General features: G+C 32.8%; 2 protein-coding genes across 2 annotated transcripts; both read left to right on the plus strand.

Annotated features, from left to right (window-relative positions):
- Positions 282-24085, plus strand: LOC18611928 (psbP domain-containing protein 2, chloroplastic). Its single transcript, XM_018123986.1, has 5 exons — positions 282-684; positions 802-957; positions 22919-23243; positions 23534-23593; positions 23665-24085. Exons 1-3 carry the CDS (start codon positions 358-360, stop codon positions 23177-23179), a joined length of 744 nt encoding a protein of 247 aa, XP_017979475.1. The 5' UTR covers positions 282-357; the 3' UTR covers positions 23180-23243; positions 23534-23593; positions 23665-24085.
- Positions 16929-17873, plus strand: LOC108662791. The gene is made up of 3 exons (XM_018124567.1): positions 16929-17197; positions 17268-17398; positions 17640-17873. Exons 1-3 carry the CDS (start codon positions 17039-17041, stop codon positions 17695-17697), a joined length of 348 nt encoding a protein of 115 aa, XP_017980056.1. The 5' UTR covers positions 16929-17038; the 3' UTR covers positions 17698-17873.

Below are 24943 nucleotides of genomic sequence, written 5' to 3' on the forward strand. Positions count from 1 at the left end.
TACTAAATTTGTACCACAAAAGGTCCACAGGTGAGCTATATGCATATAAATATAAATAATGTATTAGAATTTTAAAAAAATTAAAATGAACATATGTTAAAGGATAAAAATATAATATTAATGTAATCAAAAAAATATAATATTAATGTAATCAAATTAATTTAAATATTGTAACCTAAAAAATAAAAATGAAAGAATAGTTTATTAATTTTTTTTTAAATGCGTCCTGAGATATATAGATGCTTGAGTATTGTGTTTCCAAATAATTGGTGTGTGACTCGTAATCATAGGCTCGTGTAAGGGAACGGGGCCCATAATTTTAACCCGGACATAGCCTCTCTCCTCTTGTTCACTGATATGGCTTCGCAAATTTGCCTCTATCTCTCAAACCAAAGCCCCTTCTCCTACAGCTACAAGCATACCCATTCCTCTCCGAAGTTTCCTTCTTTCAAACCCAAAGCTCGCCAACACTATCAGGAAAACAACAATGTTCCCAACAAAGACCCACTGCGACAGTCACTTTCCCTGAGCAAGAGAAGGCTGAATTTCTCAGCTCTTGCACTAATGTTCAATGGGTTTTTGCCAGACATTTCTAAAGCTTTGTCTGACAAAGAATTGGAGCTTCAGAGATACACCGATGTCGATGAGGGTTTCACTTTCCTCAGACCTTCTTCTTGGATCAAGGTACTTACTTATTTATATGGTTAAAATGGGAAATTTTAAATGGAAAAATATTCTACATTAACTCTAACAACTGGTATTTTATTTTCTTTGCATGTAATAACGGGATGGGTGGCTAAGATTGAGAAAGCAGGGGCAACTGTGTTGTTTGAGGAGGCAAACAAGGGAAGTAACAATGTTGGGGTTGTTGTGAACCCGGTTCGTTTAAACAGCCTTGGAGAATTTGGTACTCCTCAGTTTGTGGCTGATAAGCTTATACAGGCTGAAAAACGCAAGGTAACAAAACAAATTCTTTGACCCCCAATTCATTCTTTTTTATCACAGTCAGTGGTTCCATTCCCATTCTTCCTGAGGAATTTTATTTTTATTTTCATGTGACCCCAAATTCATTGTATCCATCTTCAAGAGGTTTTGTAGCAATTAATTTGATTCATGGCGTCTAAATTTAATCGACCATGACAAAAAATTGCATGTCAATAATATGCTAGTGTTTTTGTACTTGGAAAAAAACAATGTTGCCTTGATATGAAGACTAGGCAGGGCAAAGATAGATAAACACAAATCAACTTGATAGATAAAGTGTTATAATTTTGGGAGAAAGAGAGTAAATGGCTGCTGTATGTAGCCTCTGTTTTATATCTCTAAAACAGAGTAAACAAAGAGAGAAGGCCAAGCTAGTTTCATTCATATTCAACAAATATATACACAGCTTCATTGACACAAGTCATTAACAGATATAATACTTGTTAATACATGAGAAACAAGTGTAAAACATATTTATCATAGTGACATGCATAGCTACACGTAGTAGTCTTCAACACTAAGCAAAACACACACAAACATGCAGGATATCTAAGTGGACTGTCACTTGTCATTTTGTCCACTTGACACATGCAAGCATTAACTCCAACATTCCCCCTTAATGCTTGTATGGAGAACCTTTAGTTGATCTCTGTGATAGTTGAACTTTGGCTTGCTCAGTGATTTGGTCAACATGTCAGTAAATTGTTCTTCAAAACTAAAGTGAGGAATGAACACTTTACCACATTTTTCAGCATCACTTGATAGATGATACTTGACACTGATGTGTTTTGTTCTTCCATAGAAGACTGCATTTTTGACAACAGTAAGTGTTGATTTATTAACCACAAACAGCTCAGTTGGTTTTGTCTGAGGCATTCCAAAATGGAGGAGCACTTTTCTCATCCATGTGGCTTGGTTTGCAACTATAACAGCTGCCATATACTTAGCTCCAACAGTAATTTGTGCTACTATTCCTTGCTTGTGTGAACAAATCTGAAACTTGTTTTTCCTGAGCTGAGACTTGTTGTGTTGATGACCTCTCTTTTCTTTCTCCCTTGACTCACTAGGTTCCTTTCTTGGTGTTGTCTCAAACATGACTTTGCCTTTGAATTTTGCACTCAAAGCATTTTCAAAGACTTTTTCCACAACACTTTTACCTGGAATATTCTCATCCAACAATCTCACTTGATTTGTTGTTTGCATTAGCTCATCTCTGCAGTCCTTCAACACTTCATTGTCCTTCATCTTAAAGACCTCAAACTCACTTAATGGTGATGTTTGATGAGAGAAGATAATGCTATTTGCCATGCTTCAATGGTGGGTTATTGTTTGGAGGGTCGTGTGGTGATATTCAGAGTTTTGGTCCTGTAAGAACTCAAATTGTGCTCTGATACCACGTTATAATTTTGGGAGAAAGAGAGTAAATGGCTGCTGTATGCAACCTCTGTTTTATATCTCTAAAACAGAATATACAAAGAGAGAAGGCCACGCTAGTTTCATTCATATTCAACAAATATATACACAGCTTCATTGACACAAGTCATCAACAGATATAACACTTGTTAATACATGAGAAACAAGTGTAAAACATGTTTGTCATAGTAACATGCATAGCTACATGTAGTAGTCTTCATTACTAAGCAAAACACACACAAACATGCAGGATATCCAAGTGGACTGTCACTTGTCATTTTGTCCACTTGACACATGCAAGCATTAACTCCAACATAAAGGAGAATTGCCACTACCTGATTAGAATTTCTTTGCTTTGCCTAGCTCTAGGAGAAAATACTAGTTAGTATTCATCATTTATGAAATCAGTAATGTATATTAAATTTGATTAATTTTTCAAACATCATCATCGTTCTTTTATCTTTTTTTTTTTATCAAAAATCATATTTTCTAACAAAAATTACTTGCCAGTTGCATGATGCTATAATTATGATAGTTTTTCAATCAACATCATCATTTTTTTTTATCTTTTTCTTTCTTTGCGTGTGTGTGCCAATATGTAGGCATGCCTTGGTCTAATTACCCTCCCATAATTGAGCTAAATCAAAATTGGAAGAAAAAAAAAGGAAAAAAAAGAACCCTTCTTCTTCATAGCTTAAATGATGGCAGTTCTACATGAAATTTCCTCATGTTGAGGACGGGTTGATAATAGTTGAGTTGAATGCTCAAATTGGGATTAAACGCTTCGGCACTTTTTTAATTAAGGGCAAAACGTTTCAATTATAACAATCAAGGGTCAAATGTTTTCGATTTTTTGCAATTAAGGATTAAGTTGACAGGTGGATGTAGCGTGTATTACACACGACAGAAAATTGCATGAGTTAATGACATGGTATGTTTAGAAATGTTATTGTTACTTTTCATAAAAAAAAATGTTGTTAACACCATGTTGAAAAATATAGTGTTTCATGTCATATTTTAAAATTTAGTTATTACATGTCATGTTAGAAATAATTGTTATACGTCATGTTGAAAAATGTAGTTGTTAAAAAACATCATGATGAAAAATGTAGTAGTTACAAGCTTTGTTGAAGATTTAGTTATTACATGTCATATTGAAAATGTAGTTACATGTCATGTTGAAAAATGTAGTTACACAACATGTTGAAGATTTAGTTGTTACATTTCATGTTAAAAAATTTAATTGTTACACGTTATAATTTGAACTGTTTTAACTTAATAAAAAAGATTTTTTGACAAAATTACCCTTTTATATTACACACAATAAGTCAACGTTCTCATCATGCGTGTGTCTTATATACGTTAGACAACTTCACCTTAGCCCTTAATTGCAAAGAACTGAAAGCATTTGGTCCTAAATTGACAAAAATCCTAAGATTTTAACCTCAAATTGAGCATTTAGTCTAATAGTTGAAGACATGCTGCAACTTGAAGTACTTGCCTCACCTTTTCCTTAGAAAGCCTATGGTTTCTTCCCATTTGTCTACTTTCTTTTCTTTATTTCATTTATTCTAGTTCAAGAGTATATGAAAAAATTACTAGGAAGTTAAGTTGATATTTGACCCATGTATCATTTGAATAAAACGGTTTGCAACGTATTTTACATCTACTTGGACTAAAACTTTTGAAATGATGAAAGAAGTGCAAGATATGCAGTACAAGATGACAGTAGGTTTACTTACTATATGTCACCACATAGTTGAGCTAGCCATTTAGTTAGATGCATTTGATAGGTGCAAGGTAATTATCCAAGTTTAAGCAATATTGGTCCAATAACATTTCAATTTTAAACTACGTTACCTTCAAAAGCTTAAGCTCTAATTGTTAGTAGTAATTGATTTGGATTCTTATATAGGTATTAACAATCACATTCACATTTGATGTGGGATAGGGTATCACAATTCTACTCACTCCAATCCTTGATGCCTTGATCAAAGTCATACATTAAATCATAATCAAGGCTCACTCCATAAGATCAATATCTCACCAGCGTAATGTAGAAGTCCATATCGAGTTAGTAAATGCTTTGTTACCAATTTTGTTACAACTCAGCTCGGATCATGACCGGTAAAATGCTTAGTAGGCAAGTCCACTCGACCCGAGCAAGGCTCCAATACCAAATCCATTCGGATAACCAAACATGACATTTAAGAGAGTGCTTTATCTCAGTAAGTATGCATGCATATACAATTATAATCAAAAGTATATTTCTTTTGAAAGTAAAATTTATAATATTTTCCAAACACATGTATATGTGAAAAATCATCAAAACCAAATAACTCATAAGTTTGTATATCAACATATAGTATACCAACCAATGGTCAAGTATAATAATTTATCAAAGTATGTTTAATCAAAACAAAATATGACTCGAATTTAGCTGAGTGACTCAAAAAAAGGTGGGAAACCTTTATGGGATGCCTTGACATCAACCTACCAAGTGCTAGCAAAGAGAAGACTCTCCTAGTAAGCCAACTAAAGATTTACTGATCTGAAAACAAAAATAAATATTTTGTAAGGTGAAATATAAAATCTTAGTCAGCAAATACAAGAGGGGAACAATCCAAATGGAGAAGTTTTCGAATAAATATATTTACATAAAACAGATAACTTTTTAGATCGAATTTAAGATCTGATCAAACATATTTAAAAAAAGGGTTATACATCCATTAAAATGCCAAAATTATGCTTAAAGTCCTTTAGAAACTTTTTTTAAGGTTACCTAAACTCATTCTTCAAAACGATGTCAAAATACCAAAAGTAATATAATTTCAATTGTAGGGATTGACCTTCCTTTGATAAAGGGTCGATCCTTTTAAGACAAAATATTTCCTTGGATGTTTTGCTAGTTAAGGATTGATCCTTTGCTCCTCAAGGGTCAATCGTTGCACTTTCAAATTCCAAAATTCAACTTTAAAACCTTCCAATTTCACTTTATTTACCTTGAAATCAATTCTTCTTTCCAATCCTTCAAATTTAAATTTTCAAAATACCAATGGTTTTACATTTGGTGAACCAAACATATTTCTATCAAAGAATTTGATTTAATCAATTCCATAATTAATTTTCAAGCATACGTTATAAACATGTAACTCAATCATAATAATGTGTGCATTCCAAATAGGCATGTAAGCAACATAATTGAGTATAACCTTTATAAATTAATACTTGAGAAATTAATAACCTCGATTAAATAATACTTTTTATTGGTTTTGACTTGAGACCAATGTGGTAAATTAATAATTCGCTTTGTAAGATAATATATTTAAAGGAAAACACATAAGCCCCATTTAATATATAAATTAATAATCTTCTTATACATCAAAATTATATATATACAGGACTCAATTAAGAGGTTTTTGTTAAATGACTCCAATGTTGCTTGTTTTCTCTTGAAATTAATGTTTTTTTGGACCTCTTCTCTAACTTTTCTTTGTGCATTAAAAAGCTTTGGTGTAGTTTTTTTCATATTGTAAGAGAAAAATATGCAATGTGATTATTGCTTTGAGTACATCTTTGTACGAGATAGGCTCCAATACCAAAAGTGATGCCAAACAACTAATTCATACATCAATTAAGCATCAAAAAAGATTAATTGATGTATAAATTAATAAATTACCAATTTATTGATTTAATAATATCTCAATTAATTAATAAATTTTCATGATTCCAAGGGTATTAAATTATAAAGGTTTAACTATATATAAACAATCATATAATATAAGTGATCTAAATATGATTATGCATTAATCCAATATCTAAGTGTATAAGGCACATGTTCATTCGTGCTAAGGCTCGTGGTCAAAATCCAAAGGTGTTACAGTGTCACAACTCAAATCTAGGGCCATGACCGGTGCATGGGCCGAATAGGCATAACCCACTAGGCCCAAGCAAGCCTCTCTACGTAAACCTGTTCATTAGTCCATCTTCCAGCCATATTTGTTTTAAGATCTATAATTCATAACTTCTAATGAAAATTGCATTGAAAATAATTCATGAAACCCAAGTTTATACCTTTCTCAAAATAGTGTTGTTATTTGCCAGCCTATGATGACATTTTTAAACACATTACCATACAGTGTTTACAACAAATCTTGCGATTTACATTTAAACAATCATATACATATGCAAAGACCCTGACTACCAGTAGAGTGACTTTGGGCGTGAGTACTAACATTGAGTGTAATGGTAAACCTACTGAAAGATGGGTAGGAGGGAGTACCTCAACCTAGGATTCAATTACCTTCGAATTTGAAAACCTAAAACATGAAGTTGAAAATAATGAGTATAAACACAGTGAGTGAACATTGGAAGGGAACAAACAACGATACGGAAGGTTTTAGGAAACATGATGCACTTATGTAAAAACAATGCAATTTATTCTTCGAAAACCAAACCCGATGCTATGTTGTCTTTAAAACATAAAGTATTGCTATGAGAATGTACAAATCTTGTCTTCATTTAGTTGAATGAAAAGGATTAGTAACAACACAGGGCCAATTATGTGGAATGCTAGAAACTCATGAAGATAAATTGAAGATTGAATATATGAGGATGCATTTAACTATCTTGGTGAATAAGTGCATGCTTTTTGGAATGATATGCTTGGAATGTTAATGAGCAAATAAGTGATTAAGTGCTTCGGGAATGCATGAACATCCTTGAGAAGGAATTACCAATCATATGCGACAAGTATAATATGTGCGATTTTGAAACTTGCTAAAGAGCCTAATGGCTAAACCACGGGTTATGTGATCATATGTGGTGAAACATAAGTTTAAGGTGGGTATCTACAAGGAAATGCTAAAGAGGAATCCTACTATGAATCTTGTGAAAACAAACATTAAGTTATTTAGTTACAAAAAGGAAGTTGAAAGTTGAAAGTGATACTTACATTGACATTGAGAAGTACTTGAGAAGAATCTTGTTTCAAGTCCTGCAATCACAAGTACAAATTGTATAATGGCTAAGGGAGAATGATGTTATATTAATATAAAAGAATCGTACAAAAGATGATTGAAGGTAACCTTGATAACGACATCGGATAATAAAAACCTCTTAATGTAGAAATTGGAATTCGAAAAATACACGAGGCATGCATGATTCAAATGAGTCTAAGTTTTAAGCGACTAACTAATATCAAAATGCAATAAGGATATAATATATATGTTGGAGGTATAGAAGATAATTGAGAAATTATGATGACTTTTAGAAATTGTGATATTGCATAAGATGCAATGATCAAGTAAGGATGAATCATGAAGGATCAATGAGATTATAAAGCATATACGAATATTGGATTATAAATTGATGAAAATGACTTTTAGCAAGTAAGATGTGATTAATGACATTGTGATGCAAAAGGATATATATATATATATAGTACACTAAAACTTATGCATATGATTGGAAATGATAAGAAAAGAGTATAAACATGTAAATTATGTGAAGCTATGCATAGACATAATGTGAATTCATATGGGTTACATAAGAAATGACTTATGGTAGGATGTCAGTTAAATGGTAACTTAAACATCCAAAGGGTGATCTAGAGTTGATTATACTCAAATGTTTATGGATTAAACTTGGCTTATGGAAAAGTAAGTTAAAAAAAATGTCAAAATTAAGAAAGGTAAGGGGAAATCATGTGTTATGAGAATATGGTATTGAATCTTGGTTGTGTATTGGAATGAATAAAGGCAAGTTTAGTCCGAAGGCATTTGACACAAGGATTCCTACACATAATGAGGAATGTCGACATTTAAATGTGTGTTTACATATGGATATGTGGAGTTAATTATTGTGACCAACTAAAGTAAAGAATTATTCATAGTGATTTGAGATTTGAACTCAATATGTTTGATGAGTTGTGTAGATGATACAATGATAGGAGATTTTATCGGAAATTAAGTTATGATGATATAAGGAATTTTAGGAGTAATAGTCAAAAAAAGAATATCAAGAAATGGAATCTGTAGTGTGGTTAAGCCATACAAGAGTGATTAATCGGGTTGAGATGTAAGAATTAATGAAATGCTAAGACATAGTTATATTAGACTCTCCATAAGGCGATAGTGTAAGGGGTGGACAATAAATGGTGATAGTATTACAAATGAGTAATTGGAGAAATTAATTAAGGAAGACAAAATTTAATCTTGTCAATGATGATCAAAAGGTGCAAATCAGAGTAATTATAGTACATTCAGAGACATGAAGGTTTAGAACTAATGAAAAGAATTCGGTGGTGAGTGGAAGAGATTGCAATTAGAATTAGGGATTGGCAAGTGAGTTGTCTTTTCACATGATTTAAATTGTATCGGATTAAGATTTATGTAGAAGAGTGAATCTTTGAATGTGCAATTAACGGAAAAACTAAGAAGTTTTGAATCGCACAGAAACAAGGTAAACATAAAGTATGTGGGAATAATTGAAAGCTTTAACCTCTTCTAATGTTGAAAACATGTATAAGAATGAATATGGCATGTTTATAATGCTATAAGTTATGTAGTAATGTATGAAAATAAGATGAATGAATGTCAAAAACCTTGACAAGAAACGAAGTAAAGAGATGGTGATTAGATATATACAAGTACGATTTGTGATCGGAATTGGTATGATTGAGATTGGGATCTTAGTGATAAGAGAGAACAATGGTTGAAAGGTATCGTTGTTTTGATTCAAGGACGATAATAGATGTAAGTTACGTACCTTAACCTTGTGAGTGATGTATCCGAACCGAAAGTAAATAAAGTGAAAAATTAAAATTCCCTATGAAAGAGTGAATGGAATAAGATCATAGAAAAAGAACAATCGCCTGACGCAGACGTGAATTCGAGGATGAATTCTTTTTTTAGTGAGGGAGAGTGTAACACCTCGTACCCTCAGTATAAAAGCCAATACGACGTCGCTTGAGGACGAGGGCCAATTGAAGCTAAATTAAACACGAAAAAGTGGAAACGGGTGGAAGGAATATTTTGAAATAAAATATTTCACACGAGAAAATAATAAATAAATAATAATATTCTATCGGTGATGAGTTAGCAAAGTTAAAAAGTGATTGAGAATTGAACTGGGGCGAAATGAGACTTTGGGACTCGAAGAGACGAGAATTTTAGAATAAAATAATATTAAAATATTATTATTTTATCTATTGTTAAAATTAGTCATGAAGGAGAATTAAATGGCTAATCTAGGTGGGGGAGAAGAAGTAAGGAAGAATTTTGAAGGAAAAACGACGTTAGTGGGACCCGCATGCATTCATTAAATAAAGCAAGAAAATGTAAGTGTATATTTAAATATTATAAAGATGTGTTGGTGAAGTATAAATTAGATATTTTAATTGTACAAATGCAAAAGAATAAAAATAAGAGGAAATTGGAATTAAAGCAATGATGGGATGACTTAATTGAAAATGATGAGAACTTTGGAGGGTTATATGGCAATTTTACGATTTAACTTGGTCAAAGCTTCCAAAGGAAACTTTGACTCTTCTTTCTTTCTCCATGGTCGGCCATCATTCTCCAAAAAGGCATCATTTTTCTTCTTCTTCTTCTTCCCGACGCCATTTTTCTCTTTACAATAAAAATCAATTTCTTTTCTTTTTCTTCCTTTCTTTTTCTTTTCTTACTTCTTCATTCTCTTACGTCCTTGTTCAGCAGATCCACAACTCTTAACCTCATTTTTCATCACAACTGAACCCTAGGAAAGAGAAAGGAAAATCTCTTTTGCTTTTTTTCATTTTCCATTAATACTCCACCTTCATCAATACTTAAGCTTATAGCTTCAGATCTTTATTTTTAAAGCTAATAGGTATGCATTTTTAACTCTTAAATTTTAGAATTTATGGGTTTATATATTCAGAGTTTATTTTCCAATTTTCTTCAAAATTCTTTTTCTTGAAAATTATAAGTTTTGTTGATCTTCATAACCTCAACATCACCAAGGTAAAGAAACTTTAAATTTGAATAGTTAGTTTAATGGGTTTGTGAATTAGACTAGAATTCTAGATTAAATTTTAGGTTAGAATGTAGTTTATCTAGTGTATGTTTATTAGAGTTATTGAGTTCAAATTTATGATATATTTGAGGCTATTATTGTTTATTGGTAAATATAGGTTTTAATGGTACTTTAAGACTTAACTTGAATTAAGGTCTTATTGGTGCTAGTTTTGTAAGGTGGCATAACCAAGGTGAGTGAATTTGCATTTAAAATGTTTTGGGTAAATGCATGTGTTTGAATGAAGTACTCAAAATATTCTTGGTTGACTCTTTTAAAAATATGCATGGGAACAAGCATTTCACGAATGATATCTCTATATTGTTAAATGTATAATGTGATGAATCACGTGTTGAAATGTTTTGTTGAATTGCCCATTGAATTGTGATGTGTGATGCATTGAAAATCTTGAGATGTTCTAAACTAGTGGCATAACGGTTAATATTATTTTTCTTGAATGTTGGATTGTGCAACCATGTAAATGATTAATAAAATTATGAACTATGTGGAATGTATTATTATGCAAAGATTCTTGTTGCCCGTTATTATGTGTGCTATGCCTTGAAAGGTAATATTGAATGATAGTTATAATTGTGCGCATGCGGTATGGGAGTGCACATTACAGTGATGGTGGTGTATGGTATGGGAGCTCGAGATGATATTTGCCATGTGTGGTGTGGGAATGCACATGATGGTATTAGCTATGTGCGGTGTGGGAGTGCACATGAGCTGAGTTGAGGTCGGTGGTTGTATGTGTTGAACCATGTTGACTAGTTTGGACATGACCTTGATGTATTTGATGTATGTTTGAAAATATCTATATATATATATATGAATTCTTATACGCATATGTACATGCCCTATAGAGTAGAGATGTTTGGGAAATGAAATGTGATTACATTGAATGTTGAAAGTTGAAATTCTTAAATATTTCCAAAATGAGTTAAAAGACAACATAGCATCGGGTTTTGTTTTCGAAGAATAAATTGCATTGTTTTTACATAAGTGTATCATGTTTCCTAAAACCTTCCGTATTGTTGCTGGTTCCCTTTCTATGTTCACTCACTGGGTTTATACTCATTCTTTTCAAATTCATGTTTTAGGTTTTCAAATTTGAAGGTAATTGGATCCTAGGTCAAGGTGTTCCCTCCTACCTATCTTTCAGTAGGTTTACCATGACATTCAATGTTAGTACTTACGTCCAAAGTCACTCCACTAGTAGTTAGGGTCTTTGTGTGTGTGTATGGTTGTTTAAATGTAAATCGTGAGATTTGTTGTAAACACTATTTGTTAGTGTGTTTAAAAATGAAGATCTGAAGTTAAAAGCTCAAGTGTTGATAAAAGTGGAGTATAAATGGAAATTGAAGAAAAGAAAGATAGATTTTCCTTTTTCTCTCTTAAGGTTCGGTTGTGATGAAAAATGGAGTTGAGAGTTGTGGGTCTAATGAACAAAGAGGTAGGAGAATGAAGAAGTAAGAAAAGAAAAAAAGAAAAAGAAAAGAAATTGATTTTTATTGCAAAGAGGAAAGTGGTGATAGAAAGAAGAAGAAAAAGAAGAAAAATGATGCTTTTTTGGATAATGATGGTCGGCCATGGAGAAAAAAAAAAGAGTCAAAGCTTCCTTTTAACCCTCGAAAGTTCTCATCTTTTTCAATTAAGTCCTCCCATCATTCCTATAATTCCAATTTCCTCCTTTTTTTCATCCTTTGCATTTGTACAATTAAAATATCCAATTCATACTTCACCAACACGTCTGCATAATATTTAAATATACATTTATCTTTTTTTGTTTTATTTAATAAAGGCATGCGAGTCCCACTAACGTCGTCTTTCTTTCAAAATTCTTCATTCTTTTTCTCTCCCACCAAAATTAGCCATTTAATTATCTTTCATGACTAATTTCAACAACATATAAAATAATAATATTTAAATATTATTTTATTAATAAAAATATTATTTTATTTTAAAATTCTACACTTGTCTCTTCGAGTCCCAAAGTGTCTCACTTCGCCCTGGTTCAATTCCCAACCACTTTTTAACTTTGCTAACTCATTATCGATAGAATATTATTATTTATTTATTATTTTCTCGTGTATGGAATATTTTATTTCAAAATATTCCTTCCACCTGTCTCCACTCTTTCGTGCTTAATTTAGCTTCAATTGGCCCTTGTTCTAAAGTGATGTCGTATTGGCTTTTATACTGAGGGTACAGGGCATTACATACAGCATTTATAAAGTCTTAAGGTGCTAAGGCACCTAATAAGGTCAAAAGATGTTAAAGCACTTAATAAAGTCAAAAGGTGTGAAGATACTTAATAAAGTTCCAAAGGTGTTATGATACTTAATAAATCACATCATCAATTCATAATCATTGTGAAAACCCTAACTATTTTCATTTTATTTCCAAGTCATTTTGAAGCATAGTTTTCCAATCATTTGAAAAGCTTGTTCCTCATGAAAACACAAATACACACACACACACACACACACACACACACGCATGCGCATGCACACACATTCATAGTTACATACATATATACGTTACAAAACATTTCATTCAAAACCTTTGGCATCAAACATATTCAATCAATCATCTAAATTTTCATGCTTTAAAAACCTCTAAACATGCTTACCTAAAATAATTTTAAAACACATATCTACTCACAATACTTTCCAAGCACTTATTACCAATCAAACCTTTCTCAACACGACAAGTTGAAATCTTCAACAACACTGAAGTTAACAATCGATCATTAATATCATCATAAATATTCTAGAAATTCGTAATATGTAAATACTCATTTTCAAATTTGACTTATTTTCATTTAATTCCAAGAATATTCATCAATCCTTCTTCCAAACTTTATACTTATTAAATAAATAGCTTACTTTGCCTATTATCTTTTCTTAGTAAGCTTTTTATTGGAGGGATCTAGCCAAAACCTTAAAAATCTAATCAAATATTTTGATTTTAGAGAGAAAAGAGCTAAAATCTTAAAATTCATAATTTTTAGAGTTGAAATCATTACATTTAGCACTTAGAATCCAAGGTTTGATAATGGAGCATTAAGAGCCTTAAGAGGAAGAGATTTTGAGAGAAAATGGGAGCAAAAACGAAAATGAAAGAATGACTGAAAAGTGGCTCGAGTTTGGGGGTTTTTTTTTATCAAAGTGTCTAAGGATTGACCCTTAAAAGGGTAGGGGTCGATCCTTACCATCAAAAATTTTGTTTTCATGTGTTTTAGGTTAAGGAATCGACTTTAAACGATAAAGGTCGATGCCTACAATCTAAAGAGCTATTTGCCAAATTTTTATGTATAGAGATTGACCCTCCATGCATGGGAATTATGATAATGTAAGTTGGATCAAGATTATACTTTTTGAGGATAGATACATGGACGATTGAATGGATACTAGAAAGGTTTGGGGGAAATGTTAGTTGATATGCTACACTCCAATCCTCTCAAGGATCTCAAAAAAGGCTTATATACCTTGAGCTTGACTTCCCTTTCTTTTCAAACCTCATGACACCCTTAGTTGGTGAACCTTTCAAAAAAACATTCGCCATTCGTTGGAGCTCCAATCTATTCCAAGTCTCAACGTCTTAACACTTTTATTGACTCTGTGTCGTTAACACTCACCCTCGTATCATATGAATCTTGTCAATGGCGTCTTAAACTATCTTCGAAGTTTCCTTTCACTATCCTCAATCCTACAAATGAGTGACCTACACTTCCAACCATACAATGCCTCGTAAGGTGCCATTGGATACCAGATTGGTAACTATTATTGTAGGCGAACATCACCAATAGTAAGTGCCAATCCCAAGTGACCACAAAGTTAATCACACAAGCTCTCAATATATCTTCCAAAGTTTGAATAGTTCTCTTAAATTGTCCATTGATCTGAGGGTGGAAGGTTGTGGCAAAATTCAATTTGGTGCCCAAAGTTTCATGAAGTTTTCCACAAAATCGACTAGTAATCTGAGTACCCCAATCTAAAACTGTTGTGATGAGGACACCATGTACAATCTCATCAATGTACAACCTTGCATATTGTACCAAAATATGAGTATAGAGGTGTGTGGTCTAGATTAAAAACAACTGCCACGGTCCACACCAACACCAACCTGCAAGGTATTATCCACTTTGGTTTGCTATCCTCACAATTTTGTCTCACAAAAAACATCTCATAAGCTGAAAGTGGTGTGACCCATTCAATTGCTAGTCTCACTCTAGTACATATTCCCAATATCATTTTTAAACACAGTTGACGAAGGATTCATGGCTCCTTTCTATGCTCATGACATCCTTCTTTAGCTTTCTGCTGAGAGCTTCTTTTCAATGTGGATTTATGACTTCTTGTTATGACCATGTATTCTCTCTAATGTAGTATTCAAGGTTCCCTGTTAGGACTGTGCATCTTCCCTCACTTCATTAAGGGCACATTGTCCTCAGTGGCAAATTGTTAGTCTTTCAGAGTCCATTCTTATACCAACTGTCGCGGTCCACACCAACATCAACCTGTAAGGTATTGTCTATTTTGGCTTGTTAGCCTCATAGTTTTATCTCATAAGAAGATGGTGTGAACCATTAAATGCCTAGTTTCACTCTAGTACACAACCAATGTGAAATTTGTCGCTTCCTTTTAGGACCTTGACATCCTCTATTGGCTCCCCCACTAGGAGCTTCTCTTCGATGTGGGATATATGGCTCTTTGCTGGGACCATGTATTCTCTTTAATGTACGATTTAAGGCTCCTTGTTGGGACTATGACATCTAATGTGAAACTCGTAAATTCTTAATTACATGGATGAATAGGATAATTAGCTTGGTGAGCTTATGGAACCCTTAATTTCTCTCTAATGTAAGGTCAATTCCCATGAATGGAAGGTTGATCCCTAGACATAAAAATTTGGTAGATGCTCTCTAGATTGCAGAGATCGACACTTGCCCTTTAAAGGGTCGATCCTTGAATAATTGGATCAAAAAATAAAACATTAAAACTCCTAAACATGGGTCACTCTTCACTTTTTATTTCCTCATTTTTCTTCTTATTTTCTCTCAAAATCTTCTCCTCTTAAAACCCTAAAAACTCTATTATTTAACCTTGAGTTCTCAATGCTAAAAGTCAGAATTTCAACTCTTAAAATTATGGGTTTTAAGATTTTAGCTCTTTTCTCTCTAAAATCAAAATCTTGGGTTAGATTTTCAAGGTTTTGGCTAGATTCCTCCAATAAAAGGCTCACCAAGAAAAGACAGGTAAAGTAAGCTATTTATTTGATAAATATGAAATTTGGAAGAAGGTTTGATGAATATTATTAATAATAAATATAGTCAAGTTTAAAAGTGGGTACTTAGATATTACGAATTTCTAGAATATTTATATTGATATTTATGATCCATTGTTAACTTAGGTGCTATTGAAGATTTTAACTTGCCGTGTTGAGCGAGATTCGATCAATTGAAGGTGCTCGAAAAGTATTGTGAGTAGATACACGTTTTAAAATTGTTTTAAGTATACCTAAGCATATTTTAGAAGCTTATTAAAGCATGAAAATTTAAATGATCGATTGAATGTGTTCAATGCCAAAGGTTTAGAATGAAATGTTTTCTGTATGTATGTATATAGATATGAATATTATATATATATATATATATATATATATATATATATGTTTTCATGGGAAACAAGCCTTTCAAATTATTGAAAAACTTCGTTTCAAAATGACTCAAAAATTGAAATGAAAATAGTTTGGGTTTTCACAATGATTATGGTTGATAATGTGATTTGTTAGGTGCCTTAGCACTTTTGGATTTATTAAGTGCTTTAGCTCTTTTGGAATTTTGTTAGGTGCTTTAGCACCTTTTGACTTTGTTAGGTACCTTAGCACTTTTGGAACTTTGTTAGTTGCCTTAGAACCTTTTAATTTTGTAACTGTTGTAGCACATTTGGATTTTGGCAATGAGTTTTAGTATGTAACACCTCGTAACCCCGTATAGTAGTCGACATAACCATATCGATAAGACGAAGGGACAAAGTGAGACATTTTGGGTCTCTAAGAGATGAGTGGAGAATTTTGAAATAAATAAACCATAAAGTAAAAATAATATAAAGAATAAATATGTGAGTGGTGGGTGGAAGGTGATAAAGCCTTTTGTCATGTGATTTTAACACATAAAATGAGTGGAGAAGACAAGTCAAAAGTCATGAAGTCATGGACAAGCTGTCCATGACAAAGAAAATATGGAGAGAAAAGAAGAGATAAAGATGAAGAAAAAGTCAAAAGAAGAGAAATTGCATACAAAAGTTAATAATTTATCTAAATCACCTAGGAACCAACGGCATTTTTTTTTCATGAAAAAGGTTGCATTTTTTTTCATGCTTATTGGGGATTACCAGCAACCCATATCGACTGCCACTTGGCATGCAAAAAGTTCATGCTTATCTTGACTTCATTGGTATTCACGGCAAGGAAAGGAAATATTTCTTATACAAGACTTTTTCTAATTCTTTTTCCCTTCCAAGTGAAAACCCGAGCTTCTCAAAATCCTCCACAAAGAACTTGATTCAAGAAGGAAGGAATGAAAACAAGCAGCCGGCCAACGTTGGGTATTCCACCATTTTTGAGGAAAAAGAGATCTATCATCCTTTTTCTTAAAAACCTCATATATTTAAAGCTTCCTCCCCAGAGATTTGAGCTCCTTAGCATTGATATTGGAGTTAGGGAATTCATGGTGAAGGTAAGATCTTTAGTTTTAAGTTATTATAGTTGAGAATAAACGGTTGAATATCATTGTCTTGATTGTGTAGCAAATAGTAAACTCAATTTGGAGAAGCTTGTTGCGTGTTCGTTTCTTTTTCAACCCAAGCTTGTGGAGAGTGATCTCTGGAGAGTTAAGGCTCCACAATATAGTTAAGGAGCTGGGAGTTTTTTTAGAGAGGTAAGAAATTATGAATATGGTTATTTTATTTGACTCAATCGGTTGAACCTTTTTATTAAATTATTTAAGGCAGCAAAGGTCCCCCAAGATTTGAAAGAAATGGATGCATGTATGTGGATTGCATGTTAAATTATTATGAAGGATGAGGATGAAAAATGTGAAATTAGATTAAGGATTAATTAATTGAAATGTTGCTCGTACACGTATATAATTAAATATATTGAGTTTGAATTGTTGCTAGAACGTGCGTAGATGAGGAAAGTTTGTCGTGGTGGTGTGACGGACTAGGTAACGAGTGACCGGCAACTAAAGTTAGCTAGATACGCACCCAAATCAATAGCGATGAAGCATCCCGCTATTATAAGGTGAGCAGGGGGTGTCTATTTTAAAAAATTTTCGTACCCATATAATATGTACGTATAGTTTTACATTAAATGCAAAATTGTGGATAGCATGAGTTGGTAAAAATTTTAGGAAATTGTGGATGCAAGTTGTTTTTAGAAATCGTTTTGGATATATATATAAGTTATACATGTAAAGTGCTTTAAAAATCGAGAAACAAGCCTTTTATACTGTTTTGCATCAAAATTCGTGTCTTGTATTTTTGTGTGGTATGTATAGTTAAATGCATCCATTAAATGATTTAAAATGCTAGATTTGAGCATCGGTTTTATTTCAATTTTGTACACGGGTTTACACCATGCCATTTGAATGTCAAAAGAAATTTGAACGATTATTGAACTTGGATTTCAAACATTTACAAGAAAAAGCCTTGAAAAACTTGATTTGGTTTTAAACGGTTTTGAAAAACCGAGAGCGTCGAGAGTAGGTTGGATGTCACATCAATTAAGTGTGACCCTCGCGCATGAGTGAGCTCTAGTTAGGGAACCTTTGGGTTGCCAATGGGCTTTTAGGTGTGACAAGGCCACGGCCTGTGATATATATACATGGCTAGGCCACTAGTGATATTCGCGGTTGCGACCGTTTGATTTCTCCAATGTTGGCCAACATTGTTGAGACTGCCATGGCATGTGAGAATTCAGTAGAAGCGATGTTCCTGGATATTATTACGTGGAAGTGGGTCCACGTGTTGATATTATGTTTTCCTACTCGAGAGCCTTGTGGGTTTTTTTTTACGTGTACTCTTTTGCATGGTGGAGAGTTAATATTTTCTCGATAGCTCCCTTTATTTGAATAAAAGCTTTCAGCGCTTATTTAACGATCATGAATTAGTTTATGTGGCTTTATAATTTGATGTATTTTTATGCCACACATTTCAGGAGCGTGCATACTTTTATAACATTTCTGGTACTTTGATAAAAAAGTGATGATTTCTATGATTGAACTTTGTTTTGCTACACGTGATTTCGGCATCGTTTTGCCAAGTGAAATATTGCACGATGATTTTATGATATCATGTTTACAAGGCATAAACCCCCTATTTTTTATTTGATTTTTATTCCAAGGTTATTATTCTTGTTCGGTTTTATCATTCAAATTTATCTGCTTTATGCTTGTTTCCAACCTATTCCCTGCTCACGGAGCCGATGATCACTGAGTTTGTGAAACTCACCCCCTTATTTCTCTTTTACAAATAGTGATTAGCTAACGAGCTATTCATTGGCATTATGGTCCACTACGATGTAGGTAAGGCATCTTTTAGCAACCTATTCCGAGTCGCTCCGCTGTTAGAGGTCGGGTCAATTATAGTATATTTAGTTTTGGAAACAAACCCTTGTGTATTATGCGAACATATTTATATGATGATGGGATACATATTTATATGATGATGAGCAACCGTTTATTCTCAACTATAATAACTTAAAACTAAAGATCTTACCTTCACCATGAATTCCCTAACTCCAATATCAATGCTAACGAGCTCAAATCTCTTGGGAGAAAGTTTTAAATATATGGGGTTTTTAAGAAAAATGATGATAGATCTCTTTTTCCTAAAAAATAGTGGAATACCCAACGTTGGCCGACTTTTTGTTTCCATTCCTTCCTTCTTGAATAGAGTTTTTTGTGGAGGGTTTTGAAAAGCTCGGGTTTTCACTTAAAAGGGAAAAAGAATTAGAAAAAAGTCTTGCAAAAGAAATATTTCCCTTCCTTGCCGTGAATACCAATGAAGTCAAGATAAGCATGGACTTTTTGCATGCCAAGTGGCAGCCAATATAGGCTGCTAGTAATCCCTACAAGCCAAGTGGCAGTCGATATGGGCTGTTGAAAATCCCCAAAAAGAATGAAAAAAATACAACATTTTTCATAAAAAAAAATATCGTCGGTTTTTAGGTGATTTAGATAAAATATTAACTTTTATATGCAATTTTTCTTCTTTTGACTTTTCCTTCATCTTATCTCTTCTTTGCTCTCCACATTTTCTTTGTCATGGGCAGCTTGTCCATGACTTCATGACTTTTGACTTGTCTTCTTCACTCATTTTATGTGTTAAAATCACATGACAAAAGGCTTTATCACCTTCCACCCACCACTCACATTTTTATTCTTTATATTATTTTTACTTTATGGTTTATTTATTTCAAAATTCTTCACTTATCTCCTAGAGACCCAAAATGTTTCACTTTGTCCCTTCATCTTATCGACATGGTTTGTCGACTACTATACGGGGTTATGGGGTGTTACATTGTACGAACGAACGCGTGCCGTAATACACTTGTACATTAGATTGGTGCATAATCATATTTGGATCATTTGTATTACATGATTATTCATATATTATACTTGCTCATATGCCTATTTGGAATGCATATATTATCATTATTGAGTTACATGTTTGTAATGTATGTTTAGAAACTGATTGGATCAAATTCTCTTATAGAAATATGTTTGGTTCACTAAATGTAGAATCATTGGTATTTTGGAACTTTAGATTTAAAGGATAAGAAAGAAAAATTGATCTCAAGGTAAATAAAGTGAAATTGGAAGGTTTTAAGGTTGAATTTTGGAAGTGCAGAGATCAACCCTTAAGGACCAATGGGTCGATCCTTGGCTAGCAGAACACCAATGAATTGTTTTGTCTCAAAGGATCAATCCTTCATCAAGGAAAGGTTGATCCCTATAGTTGAAATTACAGTGGTTTTGGTATTTTGACCTTGTTTTGAGGAGTTTGTTTGGACAACCTTAGACCAAGTTTCTAAGAGACTTTAAGCATAATTTTTGTATTTTAATGAATGTATAATTCCCTCTTTTTAAATGTATTTGATCAGATCTTGGATTTGATTTGAATAGTAGCATGTTTTATGCGAATTTGTTTATTCAAAAGCTCCTCTGTTTTTGTTTGTTCCCCTCATGTATTTGCTTACTAAGCTTTTATATCTCATCCTACGAAATATCTATTTTTGTTTTCAGATCAGTAGATTTTTAGTTGGCTTATCAAGGGTTTTCTCTTTGCTAGCGCTTGCTAGGTGGATGTTAATGCATCCTGTAGAGGTTTCCCACTTTTTGTTGAGTTGTTCAACTGAATTTGAGTCATACTTTAATTTGGTTAAACATATTGTGATGATTATACTTAGCTATTGGTTGGCATACTATATGTTGATATACGAACTTGCGAGTTTTTTTTTTTCATGGTTTTTCACATATACATGTTCTTGGAAAATGTTTTAAATTTTTAGAAGAAATATACTTTTGAGTTTAATTATATATACATGTATACTTATTGTGATGAGGTATTCTCTCAAATATCATGTTTTGTTATCCAAATGAATTTGGTATTGGAGGCTTACTTGGGTTGAATGGGCTTGCCTGGTATGTCTTTGTGCCGATCATGGTCTAAGATGGACTGTTACGAAATTGGTATCAGCGCATGTGCCAACCTGACGTGGGCTTCCACATTGCATTAGTGAGATTTTGGTCTTATAGAATGGGCTTTGATTATGATTTAATATGTGACCTTGATGAGGACATCAAGAATTTGAGTGGATGGGATTGTAATATCCCATCCCACATCAGATGTAAATGTGATTGTTTATACCTATATAAGAATCCAAGTCAACTGCCACAGCAACTTGAATTTAAGCTTTTAAAAGCCACATGATTTAGACTTAAAAAGTTATTGGACCAATAGATCTTGGACTTAGGTTGTTAGAGTTGGTATCAAAGCGAGGTCTATGGTACTAGCAATATGCCATTAAGGACAGTAAATCCTCGTTGAAGTGGAGATGTTATGGTTTTAGCGAGGATCTGTGAATCCCACATCAAGGAAAGATTTTATGGTTCCAAAAGGATCAAATTCAAACTAGCCACCAATTTTTTTTTATATACAAAAGGTGTGAAATTCATTCTATTTAATAACGTGAAAAGTGTGATTGGCCATTAATTATTATTTTTTTAATAAAGAAGGTGCAAAATCCATTATATTCGACGATGTGAAAGGTGTGATTGCTATTTGACAACGTGAAAAGTGTGATTGACTACTAATTAAATTTTTTTATATGAACAGTCGCTAATTAAATTTTTTTTATGAAAAAAGGGTGAAATTCATTATATTTGACGATATAAAAGGTGTTATTGATCATCAATTAAATTTGTTTCACACTTATTAAATTCATTCTATTTGATAGCATGATCAAATAGGGAATCACCACTAATTTTTTTATAAAAAATGTGTGAAATTCACTTTATTCAACAACATGAAAAGTATGATTGGTTGCCAATTAAATTCATTTAATAGTTATTAAATTCGTTTTATTCGACAAAGTGAAAGTGTGGGAGTCACCACATCAAGAGATTAAATTCACTCTATTCAACGACATGAAAGTGTGGGAATCTACGACGTGAAAATGTGGGAGTCGCCACATCAAGAGAGGACTCGTCTGCTTGTGTGAAATTCATTCTATTCAAGGACGTGAAAGTTGTGATTGGCTGCTAATTAAATTTGTTTTTCACCTATTAAATTCGTTCAATTCAACAACGTGAAAGTGTGGGAGTTGCCACATCAAGAGATTAAATTCATTCTATTCGATTGCATGAAAGTGTGGCAGTTGACAACATGAAAGTGTGGCAATCGCCACATCAAGAAGGGACTTGTCTGCCCTGAAGTGAAAATGTGAGAGTTGTCATTAATTTTTTTTATAAGGTGTGATTGGTCGCTTATTAAATTCATTTCACACCCATTAAATTTGTTTTATTCGACAAGGTTCTAAATTTATTTGGTCTATTCTAAATTGATTTTAGGTCTTTCTAAATAACAATAATTTGGTGTACGAGTTTTAGAGTTGGATTTGAGAGTACAGTTACGTAAGGAAAGAATTAGCTCCGTATGACCGTTTCACAAACGATATCATTTAATCATATATTATACAATTTATTCTCTTGCCTAGGATGCAAGAAGTCGTAATCTCATATTAATTAAGTTTCATTCTTTATGTATTGTAGTTGTGCTGAATATACTTCGTTCATTTATATCTTAAATCGAATAAGTTGAAGTGAACATGGTTTCTGTTTTTCTATTTCTTTTTTCAGTTTTGATGTCTTAAGGAAATAACAATATTGTTATAGGAAAGCACAAAGGATGCTGAGGTAATTGGAGTTGCAGAGAGACTAGGTCAGGGAGGCTTACAAGTGTATGAGTTTGAGTACAAGGTTGATAGCACCAGGGGAGGAATGAAGAGGATCTTTTCAGCTGCTTTTGTGGCGTCAAAGAAGCTCTACCTTCTCAATATTGCTCATTCAGACAAGCCCAAAAGTCCTCTTGATACTCATACAAGAGCAGTGCTGGAAGAAATTCTTCATTCTTTTGATGCAGCACCTTCTACATAACATCACTGACCCAGTGTTCTTGGACACGATGACTTCATGCTTCTGCTTCAGTATTTTAAGCCTGGTAATTGCTGCTGACTTATTTTATTACGTCCTGTTAAATTGAATGGGAAAATACCAGCAGCACACTGCTGAGAACAAACACTGAATGCAGGAAATTGATTAATTTGAATTATTGTCATTTATAAAGAACCCAGCCCCTTGCAATGCAGGAGCCTTGTCTACCATGCACCCTTTTCATTGATACAAAGAAACAAGAAGGGAAAAAAAAGAAAAGAGAAGAAAGAACGGGTTCTTTTTCGAATCATGTCAAAAAAAGCAGATAAGTGATTCTGTGGGGTTTGTGCGGTGTAGGTATTTGTATACAACTGGATGTTGCTCAAGCTTCTTCATTGGTTTCCATGGCAAGAAAATGCAAGTCATGCAACACCTTACATATGAGCATTGTTTGAGCTTCTGGTCTTACCAGTCTATATTATGATCAGGTAAATATGGCATGATCAATGATATTCTCAGCTGGGATCTGAACAGTGAAGAATCATTATTTATTATCCTTTCAAGGTGAGGCAAATTATTTGAGAATCATCCTTAGCAATAAATTAAATTCTTCATGTTGGTATTAATACGGGTAGGAGAAAAAAGTTGTTACTGTGGGCTTTACCTTCTTTACATGATCTGTATTTATACTACCCTTTTGGCTTTTCTGATAGCGGATGGTTGTAAAATAGTGAGAGAACCATAAAAAATGCATGTCATCATCTGTGGGTATTTGAGTCTTGCGCAAGCTTGGATTTCCTGTCTATTTTCCTGTTTTTTTTGTTGGGTGCTAGTTTGAAGTAATGGCTCCTCATTTATACACCAAATTGACCTCAATTCAAGATCATTAAGTGATTTTGTAGATATTTCTTTTTTCTTTCTTGCCTTTTGGGTCTGTAATTTTGATGAACAATGAGGGGTGTCCGAAGGAAATGGAAGAATGCCAATGATGGCGAGAGTGTAGTGAGAGGAAATTAGTGCCAAAGAAACTCTTTATTCTCTGTGGGGGTGGACTAGTAAAGGGTGGGTGGAAAAAGAATACCCAACCAAAATAGAAGCAAGAGAAGAGACTTTGATAAGTAAAAAGTTAAAATGCTTAAATTGAGATTAAAAGTTTAGATACTTTTTCAATTAAGAGTTAAATGTTTTGATTGTAATAATTCAAAGTTAAACGTTTTTTATTCTTTAAACAAATAAAGGTTAAGTTGATAGATAGATGAAACGTGTATTATACGTGATAAAAAATCGCGTGAGTTGATAAAATGATAGTTTTAAAAAATGTAATGGTACACGTCATGTTTTAAAATTTAATTTTTATATATCATATTAGAAACAATTGTTACACACGATGTTGAAAGTGTAATTGTTAAATGTTATATTGAAAATTTAATTGTTACACATAATATTGAAGGTTTAGTTGCATATCATATTGAAAATTTAATTGTTACATGCAATGTTGAAAATTTAACGTTCACGTCATGCGCGTGTCCTAAACACGTCAAACACCTTTCACTTGAACTCTCACCTTAACCCTTAATTGTAAGAAATTGAAAATGTTTGGTATTTAATTATTACAATTAAAATGATTAGGCTTTAATTGACAAAGTGTCCAAATGTTTTGCCTTAATTTGAGCATTTAGTCTAAAGAAAGAAAATAATTTATAAAAAAAGAGAGATAAGTAATTGAATAGATGATTTGAAATTTTATTTATAAAAAGAAAATTAGTA

Source organism: Theobroma cacao, chromosome 1 (assembly GCF_000208745.1).
Source record: "Theobroma cacao cultivar B97-61/B2 chromosome 1, Criollo_cocoa_genome_V2, whole genome shotgun sequence".
NCBI lineage: Eukaryota > Viridiplantae > Streptophyta > Magnoliopsida > Malvales > Malvaceae > Theobroma > Theobroma cacao.